Consider the following 10500-nt stretch of genomic DNA (forward strand, 5'->3'; position numbering starts at 1 on the left):
TGTGTGTGTGTGTGTGTGTGTGTGTGTGTGTGTGTGTGTGTGTGTGTCTGTTGCTCATTCTCTCTGTCCATCTATTTCAAGTGTATTTTATTGTTGCAAAATATAAACAGCAGGGAAAATTGGCAAATTTTAAGTGTTCTAGATAAACTGTACATTTTCCGGTTGTATGCTATGCATAGACACCAACAGATAACAAGAGATAAGAAAAAATGGGAGAGAGAGAGAGAGAGCGAACGAGTCAATGCATTATTGTGAAGAAAGATCAACGCAAGCTACTTTATTCATTGAAATTTTCAATTTTATCTCATTCAGTGAAAATAATTAATAAATGATCCTACTAAAACATGGAAAAGCACGCCTTTGAGCGATCACATTTTGAATATTCTTCGACGAATTCAAATGAGCAGCAGCAGCAGTAACGTACCATTTACATTCTATGTGGTTTTGCAAGTAATTTAAATTCATGTTTTTATGATGCGTTTTTCATATTCGTCGTGGACTGTATGCAAAAATGTTGCTCTCGTGTGTAGAGCAAAGCCCAAGGTGATACTTCAAACGCTCAATAATAACATTAATTAATCTAATAATAAACTCTCTGTGAAACAAACACATACACAGAGGGAGGAAGAGAGAGAGAGAGAGAGAGAGAGAGAGAGAGAGCGAAAAAAATAGAGCAGAATCAACAGAGAATGTAATTGAGTTGTTCGTGTAATTTTTTGTTTTAATCCACCGGTTGATTTCACAGTGGACGTATGACAATAAGCGCTGTTCAGAATGTTGCCGAAAAAAGGAGAAGCAGCAAAGATAGAGAAGAAAAAAATCGTAAATCCAATGAGGTGGTAAGAGCATGCAAAGTCATCCGTGCCTGCATGTCGCTTTCGCTAAAGAGTGTAATAGAAAATTCATTGTTTTGCTGTTTTATGGGCAAAGTTGCAACAAGCCAATTTGCAATGGAAAGCAACCAAAAGCTGTTCGGGGGTTTAAAACGCTTTCATCTCGGAGATATGCGTGGGAAAATGTGAACGTGTATAAAATCCATTTCATTTTTTTTTCGGTCGGAGTCCCACGATGACTGATCCAGTGACGCTCGCTCGGTTGGCATGCGTGCGGCATTGTTATGCATTTGTCCCATTTGGAACAACCGCTGAATCACAATCTGTTAGGAAAACGAGCTTTATGCAAGTCATCAGCTCCATCATGATTCCCTGATTGAGATTAACATTACCCGTGTTGCTTATCAATTTACAAGACAATTTTGCCAATTCTGTTCTGTGCATATTTCATGTATTTTTCTTTATTTTTTTTTTCGCTTCAAACGAAAAATATTCCTCAAACGGTAATGAAATCAGGGATAATATTGGGAATCCTAAATGCCACATATCCGTCATTCTTCTTCTCCTTCTGCATTTTGAAATGGCATCGAGTCACTTTTCACAAGCATATCGCTTTTTTTGTTCAGTTAGAAATGTACGAAACTTTATACAGACATTCTATCACATTGTGATAGATTCTCACTTTGCTAAATACCAAAGTGTGCATATGCGAATTGCATGCATCTCTCAATTTCCAAGAAGAAGTCGAAGAAAAAAAATCACAAGAAGAGGGAAAAACTAGCACCTGAGAGCTTTTATCCAGAATTCATTTCCCTCATAAATGTAATCACCCACATTGTATCATTGCCAGATTTTTGTGTAATTCCGTAGAAAAGATTTAGTTAGTTTGTTCGGAAATTCGACAGTTGAGTGACAGCACATAATGTTGTGCAGTATTCCGGATAGGAATTGTTCCCACAAGAAAATGTAGAGCATATGTTTCTCACTCATGTTACTGTTTACAACTGCTTTCATGTTCATGTCTCAATATTCAAATTTTTAAATTCTCAAATGAGTTTGTGGTTTTTAAAATATTCAAGGATCGTACAGTCCACAATGAATTCGGAAAATCACTTAAAGTACCGGTAAACCATTTCTAATATGCCAAATGTGTGTGCAAACAATAAATGCTAGGCTGTATTGATGGCATTTGGGTCGATTCGAAGAACATGAGAGCTAGTTGTTTGCATCATACACGGTTTTGTTCCGTTATTATTCCTGTTCATTTTTATCTAATCAAACGAGAGGGGAGATTGACGAATGGAATCAATACTTGTTTTATATTTCAAGCAACAACCTCCGCCAAATGGTGTATACTCGTGTGCAGATGTATAAATCATGCGGAAGTGTATCGAATGACCCAATTCAAAATAACAAAAGTTACCAGCTAAATTTGTCATGAAGAACTTCATCTCTTTACCCTATCCTCACTCACCCTCCCTCTATCAGACAAATTATCGAAACAACAGTTAAAACTATGTATTTGCCTTTGATACAAACGCTCTCATATGCTATTTACGTTAATTGTTATGCACGTGAGATTTTTTGCTTTGCTTTGTTTGTGTTTTTCTCTTTCGTTGTGCACTTTAATTATGATAACGCACGTGGATGGAAGATCGTGGAAATCCCACTTTTCAATCTGTTTTACACATTTCGAATGTGACGTGCGAATCGTCTATGGCCGTACGCATTGGGGGCCGTCGAAGCACATACGTGTATTTGCGATGAAGAAAAATGTCTCTGGATATACATATGTAAATCAGAAATGGTCTTTTCCGATGTCACAAGATGGCATGTGTGTGTGTGTGTGTGTTTGTGTGTTGATCGGTGAAGAGTTTGAATTTCATACAAAATATTTCATTAAGACATGCGATTAGATTTCAATAGATAGAGAAAAGCATCGAAAAAAAAACACAAAAACATTCCCAGCATTGCATTGTGAAGTTTATTTTTGAAAATGACTGTAGGAAAATTTTTTTTGGTGAAAAACGAAAATAAATGGCGAAAATATGGTCTCAATTCGGCGATTTAGTTCTAACACGTTCGCCACTTTTCACTGGAAGTAAAAAGCATTTCCATTTGCTTTTAATTAATGCAGAGTAAAGTGCTTGTTTATTCTCGGACTCGGTTTGTACGTAGTACATACTGTATGTGTACATGGTGAATATGTTATTTGAAAGGAGCGAATACTTGTGTTACTCGACGGCAGTGGTTACGTTTTATATGTGCTTGCCTCAACACGAGGGTGGAATTAACACTGAAATCCTTTGAGAGTTCTTCGATTACCATTATTCAGTCGGTGTCATGTGCGCCGCACTCTTTTTTACGTTTCTTTCGTTTTTTTTTTATCCTTCTTGCGCCGCAAAAATGGAATACATGTGTTTGATCGTTTGCGGAATTTGAAGCAAGAATTAGCAAATGTGCCAGGTGTAACAAGTTGGAAATGTATGGTATTTATATATATATAAAAATGTTGAATGCGTGGTACTGTTAACCGGCCCCATAGTCTTGAATTACTCAAATTAATAATTATTTAATTAATTTCCCTCCATTAAATATTCTTGTTTATATCAAATAGAGATAAGAAAAGTGCTCACAAAATATTGACTAAACGGCTAAGTGTGTTGTATGTGCGTGCTTGGCTGACATTGTTTGCAGAAATTAGCTTACAAATATTTCGAATTCACATTCTTCTTCGGTATTATCAACGTTATTCAATTAATTTCTATCCCACATTGGAATCTGCGCTAGCGAGAAGTGCACAACAGATTCAAGGCTTGCGAGAGATGTTGACTCCTCCTCCCTTGCTCACTTGTATGCGTGTGCATTTGCTTAAAACCGAAAATTTACAGTTTCGCTGATATATTTATGACTAATGGCTTTCGATCGTATCGATAATCTTAAGACCCCATGCATAATTATTCATGTGTCAAGCATTGTTTTCTCGAAGGTGTTATATACTTGATGGTGATGGTGGTCATTTGATATGAGCACACGGTGGATTGTGTAGCAGCAAACAAAACTGTAATTAGACACTACTCAAAAAAGACGACACGAGCTTGATGTGACAACACTTTGACTCATTCTAAAAGATTCTTTAGGTAATTAATCAGAATGGAAGCGGTGTGTTGGCGACCAACGTACGAAAATGAGAACGAGAACCGCTGTGTGTGTGTGTGTATGTTTGTGTCCGTTTCAATGGAATCGCTACTTTTAGAGTGTCAAATTTGGAAAAGTCAAATGTCATCAGGTTTTTCTCCCACCTCTTTTCAAATACCGTTAGAAAATGCATCATTTGCTGACATCGAGTTCTTTTCATAAATTAAATTTAAACCAGAATCTTGAATCGATTTCGAATATGTTCAATAAAACTTTAAATATGGCACACCAAATCCAAATTTTAGTTTCTATTTCAAAGGCGCTCCTTTTTCATTCTCATCGATTCACATCCCAAATAATTGATGGATACTTTTTCTGTTCACTGTTAGTTCGGATCTTTACTTGGATATGCTGTGGTTTTTTTTTAATTGCTGGTTTTGAATATCTTTTGGTCAAGGTATTCGATTAGAGAATAAAAACCATGGTCACTGCGGATATTTAACACATTTTTGCCCGAGTTGCGAATTTTGAGCTGCAATTTGATGCAGAAATAAAACACCTGGACACAAAAATGGGTTAATGAATAAAATCTGTTATTTTAGTTGAAAATTTACTCCATTTCAGAAGCGTCGAAGCAATTCTTCTTGCACACAATGAAAACTTAGCTATTAGAAAATACTTTTTTGCATGATAGTTTAAGAAATGGAAGCGACGCCGAGGTGTAAACTCGAAACAAAGTTAAAGAACAAAATAATAGCTTGAAAATACTCACAAATCCGTTGAAATTGTCCAAAGTCCAAATTTTTTTTTTTTTTTGATTGCACGTCCTTTAGTATCACAACGTGTGATTTTGCACCGAACCTTTTTTGGTTTTATAATCTGAACGTATTCCACTGAATTGATGAGTTGCAAAAAATTCGACAATTAACACCCGTTTCAATATTTGCAATGAAAATGCGATGCGATCGAAAACTAGATGCGGTTCAAAATTCAAACAGGAGTTTGCTATTTTAATTCGAAAACCTGTTGAAATTGTTTTTTTTTTTAATCCACTCGTTGAAAAATGAAATTTTGATCGATTTCGTATGGTTTATTTGTGTGTAGGTGCAGAGAGAAGCAGGATTAACTGCTTGTTCTCGCTCTCCGATCCGAAAGTCTCTTGATGGTGTTTCTTGAATCGTGGCAAATTGTTGAATGAACTGTTGCCTGCCACAAGTATGCTTTTATGTTGGTCCGTTGTTCGCAAGCTCAACGGCTGGCTGGCTGGTATCATTTGTTGCTAGGACCTTCGCGCATTCACTGCTCACTGGATGAAAGCGAAAAGCATGTACACATTCACTTGTTACACACTACATCCGATACACTCCGTATCGGTGTACTTCCCTTTTTTTCACATTGCATGGAATGGCTCCAATTATTTGCTTGGTTGATTGACGAAATCAAGTGGATGTGTGGTTTTGTTTTTCATTCACACTCGCTTTCTCTCTCTCTCTCTCTCTCTGTTTTTGTTCATAACAAATTTTTCTTTCCGTGGTGACGTCTGATGGAACACGGCGGCGACCATTCAACAGCATTGAAAACGGCACTATGCTTTGTGGCTGTACTTATTTTTGCACATTACGCGCATGATTTTAACGGTTTATTAATGACGTTCGGGGTGTTTCTCTTTCTTCCATGCCATTTCGTTTTGCGTAGGATAGCGATCAACAATGGTTGTTTGTCTATGGATGAAAGTCGAATTGCTTAAGCCACAATTGTGTTTGTGGAAATACTGTTTTTCTCTCCTTTTATTCACTGTCATTCGCAGAAAAGTTAATTATTATATGGCCACATGACTATGATTGCTGTTCGCAATTCAAGGGTTTTTTTTAAATTGAGCATCCAATCATATTGTTGCGCTTTGCAACAATATTGACACTTTTCCCACTTGGGCATTGCGTTTCTATTTACCATTCATGGTGTTTAAATGAAAATCAACCATAAAAGCTGATTTCATTTCCAAGAAGTTGCGCGTGTTAATGCAATAAAAGCCATTTTTATCGTAATCGTCTAATGGTGAAATTGATTTGGAATATTTCCACATGAATGACGGTATGAATCACAGTCGAATTGCAATGTGCATTTCCACTTTCAATGCATGTCAATTAAAATTAACAAATTTTTCATGCGAATATCTTCGTATTTTTTCAAGATCATACCATCCATGAATACAATCAATCATTTCATGAGCAAATATGAATCGAAGGATTTTCCTACGAACCGATTTGAATGAAACAATATTTTTTCGTTCTACTTCAATTCATTCTGGGAATCGAGAAACGTTCATTCGATGTACGTAAATAAAATCGTCTCGAATTGACGTAGTAACGATTCTGCCATTTGAAGCACACATATTTCTTGTAACCGATGACAAAACAAATCGGATTGAAACCGCTCTAACAGATGACGCCACCGATGCCATGCGTCCATTTGAAATGTGCGCTATTTTGACAGCAACTGCTGCCAATCGGCAATCAACACACATGAAGCACAAGGAATCTAAGAACCTTTTTCATTTGTTTTTGGTCATAGCAGCTCGTGTCCGATTCGTTTAAAGGTAATTTATCGTGGAAAATTAGTGTAATCATAAAAAAAATGTTCGTTTCTTTGTCAAATATTTCTAGTAAAATGTATTTGCAATCGTTTTTAATAAATATTTTTCACGATGATCGTATAAAATCTGTGGAAAATTCAAATTGAAAAAAATAGACAACAGATTTGTACCCATTTGTGTACTAAACGATATTTTGCCGCAATACTGTTGTTGCCTGTCAAATAAAAGAGAAGAAAAAAACGAAGGGACGAAGAAGAAAAATTCGAAATTACAATTGGAATTTTTTTCCATGTCATTTGCATAGCATTGCATTTGCGATTCTTTACGTCCAAGAAATTGTTTGAAATGCATTCAGAAAAGAAATTCTATGAAATATTTACTTTCCGACTATGCCGATATCGTAAACATGATTTTTTTTATGAGTGCTCATGGTGATTTTTCAATATATGGAAAAGAACGAAATAACAAACAGCCTTGAACCGATGTATGTGTATATCGCATTTTCTTTTTTCGTCCATTTAAGGTTATGTTGTTTAGAATGAGAATTTAGCATGTTTTTCGACGCAAATACAATTCATTCCCACTCAATTTTTTTCGAATAATTTTAAGCGAATCGGTGATATTGGCATTATTGGTAAATGCGGCATTTTTTTGTCAGGAAATTTTAGAACATTTGTTCTAATTTTTTTTTCGGCGGAAACCGCATGAGTTCGCGGTTTGTCTTATCGCGCATTGCACAAATGTTCAACTGAACCGAATCGCCTAGATATGACTGTACTAAATGAATAACGTTTGTGATAATTTCATGGTTTTTTTTCTTCTCCATTGCAGCCAAATATATATTAAATATATATCAAAATGCCAGAATTGACGGAAATCACAAACGAAACTCCCGCCAAGGTTGAGGAAACTGAAGCACGCATCGAAGACGATGACGATGATGATTCAGACACTACTATTCCTGAATTGGAAGATACAGGTAAATATTGAGAACACGTTGCAACAACGAGAAAACAACGTTGAAAATGAAACCAGCCCAGGTGAAATAGTGAACAAAATGAGTGATATGTGTGCTTTTTTCTTATTAGGAAACACTGCTGCCGCCCTCGGTAAAGAAGAAATCGATCTAGTGTCAAAGGCCAAACAATCACGTGGTGAAAAGAAGGCTCGCAAGATTATGTCGAAATTGGGATTGAAACCAGTGTCAGGCGTTAATCGAGTCACCATTCGTAAATCAAAAAATATCCTCTTCGTCATCAATAGCCCGGATGTGTACAAAAACCCGCATAGCGATACGTACATTGTGTTTGGTGAGGCTAAAATCGAAGATTTATCGCAACAAGCCCAATTGGCTGCTGCTGAAAAATTCAAGGGACCCGAACCAACCGTTGGCACTGCCGATTCATCCGGTACCAATGCAACCGTTGCACCAATCGCCGAAGAAGACGAAGAAGAAGTTGATGAAACTGGCGTTGACGAAAAGGATATCGAATTGGTTATGTCACAGGCAAATGTTGCCCGAGCAAGAGCTATTCGCGCCCTCAAGAACAACAGCAACGATATTGTAAATGCGATTATGGAACTTACAATGTAATTTAATTAAGCATGAACAGCATACACAAGAGAAAAAGAAAAATACAAACACACACACATAAAAATGAATCACAGAAAAAACGTTGATTACAAAAAAAAATTTAACACGTTTCTCGTTTGTTTTACTACGTGCTTCGTTTGGTCTAATGAAACAAAGAAAATTTTATGACACAACGACACACACACACACTAGAAATCCAACAGGAAATCGATGAAAAACAAATAAACTAAAGCATTAAAACCAAAACTCACAAATCTCATTTCAATGTACTTTTTTTCTTTTTTCTTTACTCTTTTTTCTTTGTTATCATTTTCATGACTAAACAAAACCGTTTCTTACTATTTTGAGCCAAAAAAATTTTTCGTTTGATTTCGGAACATAAAGGATATATGTTGTATTAATGCGGCTTTTGATACAAAATAAAATCATTTCAGTGCGACAAAAAGAAAACATCAAATAGACAAACAAAAACTAATATTCATAACTAAATAAAGGGCATTTTTGTTTCAAAAGGAATAAATTACAAAGTATTCTTTGTTTCAATTAATTTTTTTTATTGATTTGATTCTTTACAACGTAAAACACGTTTTCAATCATAGAATACATAAGTATCGTTCATTTTTGTTGCGCATTAAATAGCGGCATATTTGGTTTGTTAACAAAAAAAGAAGAAGAAGAAGAAGGAAAATAATACTATGAGAAAAAACAATGCGGCTCCATTGCCAAAAGTTTAGCTAAAGTAATAAATGATTTGTCCCTGTGTTCAGGATAAGTAAATCGTTATTCGATAATTGATCGATGGATGAATCATGTCGTGAAAGAGATCGTGAAATGATTGCAGCTTTGGCCTAAGCAAAGCGTTGGTTCAACGAAATGTCGGTTTTGTGCGATGGAACTTTGACCATGCCGCGTAGCCCTGGGCCATCATTACTGATGACAAAGGCACCTGGACAAGCATAGTACAATTCCTTGCCCTGAGATAGAGAGGGAGGGAGGGAAAGAGAGAGAGAGAGAGAAAATCCATGCATTAGTTCTGTACATTTCAATGTTTTCGAAATCGATCCTCTTACCTGTAAGCACGAAATTTCCTTTTGGATTTTCATGTCGTACTTTGGCTCAGCCTCGCGTCCATGGTTGTTGTTGTTGAAGTGGAATTTGTTGGTGATGCCGTTGGTGATGCCGTTGCTGTTGATGTTGATCGCTTTGACGAATGCATTCAGCAACATTTGGCCCTGGTCATCGTTTGACACCAACATATTTGATTCGTCTTTTGCAAACGATTTCAGTGCGTGAAGTGTGATGCGTTGTCGTTCCACGATGGCTGGGTTCACGTATCCCTTGCCCAAACGTTTTTGTACGCTGTTCTTTGCTTTGAACTGGTTTGATCGGTACAACTTCATCTGGCTCGTGTGGATGCTTTCGCAAATTGAACCACGTTCGCCCAACCGCTGATGAATCGGCTTCTTTTTCGGTGGCATTGTCTTTGCCACAAATGGCACCAATTTCGGCATTTCCTTGACGGATCCATCTGGAAAATTAAAAGGAATTTTTTTTCTGAAATTTATTCGGAAATAAATTGATGCATTCATTGAATCACCTTCATCCATTTCTTCGTCGTCTTCGTCTTGGTACTTGTACCGATCAAACTTTGATGGACCAGCGTCGGCTTGACCATGCTGATTGTTGTGGTTGTTGTATGAATGAGCCGGATGCTTGATGTTTTTTGCGTGAATGTATTCATCTTGCATTGCAAACGTAGAAAAAAACAATGTATTAATCAACAATGTAATTCATCGAAAAATGTTCATATCAACAATCGAATATCGAGAGAAAAAAAAATGATGATCCTGCAAAAATCTCATAAACAATCAGAAACTAAGTGGCTACTCTATTGGAATAGAAGGAAAATCATGTTGTCAATTGAACCGAATATACTTACCGAGCGACATGTTTGTTTGCGGCACGCTCTTGTTTGCCCGAATGTAATCATCTGTCGTAGTGCAAAGAAAAAGAACACAATCGAAAAAAAACGTGAAAAATTTCCGACAAACTCGAACCAAATACCCAATTCTAGTTGGAAAAACATGAAAATTCAAGGAATATTTACCCAATGACACGTCCATTTTGATGTTGTTAACGATAGATTGTGCGGCAAAAATTCTTAGAAAACTTTGGTTCTGTCTACATCAATTGTGTTGTTCGGTTTGTCGTGCGAATTTCATCACTGAGCTAAACTCTGGAATGTGTACGCCAAAAATGTACCGTAAAGCATATTCCGTGTATATCATCTGTGTTGATATTCGCACCGACCACCAAACGGACGGTGCATACACAATTCACCG

At 36.6% G+C, this 10500-nt stretch overlaps 3 protein-coding genes across 4 annotated transcripts in view; 1 reads left to right on the plus strand and 2 right to left on the minus strand.

Annotated features, from left to right (window-relative positions):
* LOC129578644 (RYamide neuropeptides-like) overlaps nucleotides 1-5259 on the minus strand; it is a 15163-nt gene extending 9904 nt beyond the window's left edge. The window contains exon 1 of one of the 2 annotated variants that reach the window (XM_055467505.1): nucleotides 4744-5258. The gene's annotated coding sequence lies outside the window, so the exon portion shown is untranslated. Of the gene's footprint in view, nucleotides 1-4743 lie in introns of both variants that reach the window. The other variant, XM_055467504.1, reaches the window with a different exon arrangement.
* Nucleotides 5260-6458: 1199 nt separating this feature from the next.
* On the plus strand, nucleotides 6459-8417 carry LOC129578653 (nascent polypeptide-associated complex subunit alpha). Its single transcript, XM_055467529.1, has 3 exons — nucleotides 6459-6567; nucleotides 7396-7543; nucleotides 7653-8417. The coding sequence occupies exons 2-3, from the start codon at nucleotides 7423-7425 to the stop codon at nucleotides 8156-8158; spliced, it is 627 nt and encodes a 208-aa protein (XP_055323504.1). The 5' UTR covers nucleotides 6459-6567; nucleotides 7396-7422; the 3' UTR covers nucleotides 8159-8417.
* A 274-nt stretch (nucleotides 8418-8691) lies between these two features.
* LOC129578651 (uncharacterized) lies at nucleotides 8692-10401 on the minus strand. The gene is made up of 5 exons (XM_055467526.1): nucleotides 10266-10401; nucleotides 10098-10148; nucleotides 9756-9899; nucleotides 9229-9686; nucleotides 8692-9132 (listed from the first exon to the last, which is right to left on the minus strand). Exons 1-5 carry the CDS (start codon nucleotides 10279-10281, stop codon nucleotides 9007-9009), a joined length of 795 nt encoding a protein of 264 aa, XP_055323501.1. The 5' UTR covers nucleotides 10282-10401; the 3' UTR covers nucleotides 8692-9006.
* Between the last annotated feature and the right edge of the window lie 99 nt (nucleotides 10402-10500).

Source organism: Sitodiplosis mosellana, unplaced genomic scaffold (assembly GCF_009176505.1).
Source record: "Sitodiplosis mosellana isolate CC-2019 unplaced genomic scaffold, AAFC_SMos_1.0 Smas_scaffold_6226, whole genome shotgun sequence".
Lineage (NCBI taxonomy): Eukaryota > Metazoa > Arthropoda > Insecta > Diptera > Cecidomyiidae > Sitodiplosis > Sitodiplosis mosellana.

Excerpts from the sequence above, each read along its gene's own strand:
- LOC129578651 (XM_055467526.1), bottom strand. Across the intron at positions 9,687-9,755 it reads CGACGAAGAAATGGATGAAG|ATGGATCCGTCAAGGAAATG; the intron begins GTGATTCAATGA and ends TTAATTTTCCAG. Across the intron at positions 9,133-9,228 it reads AGGAAATTTCGTGCTTACAG|GGCAAGGAATTGTACTATGC; the intron begins GTAAGAGGATCG and ends TCTCTATCTCAG.
- LOC129578653 (XM_055467529.1), top strand. The coding sequence starts at position 7,423 with ATGCCAGAATTGACGGAAATCACAAACGAAACTCCCGCCAAGGTTGAG. Across the intron at positions 7,544-7,652 it reads TCCTGAATTGGAAGATACAG|GAAACACTGCTGCCGCCCTC; the intron begins GTAAATATTGAG and ends TTTTCTTATTAG.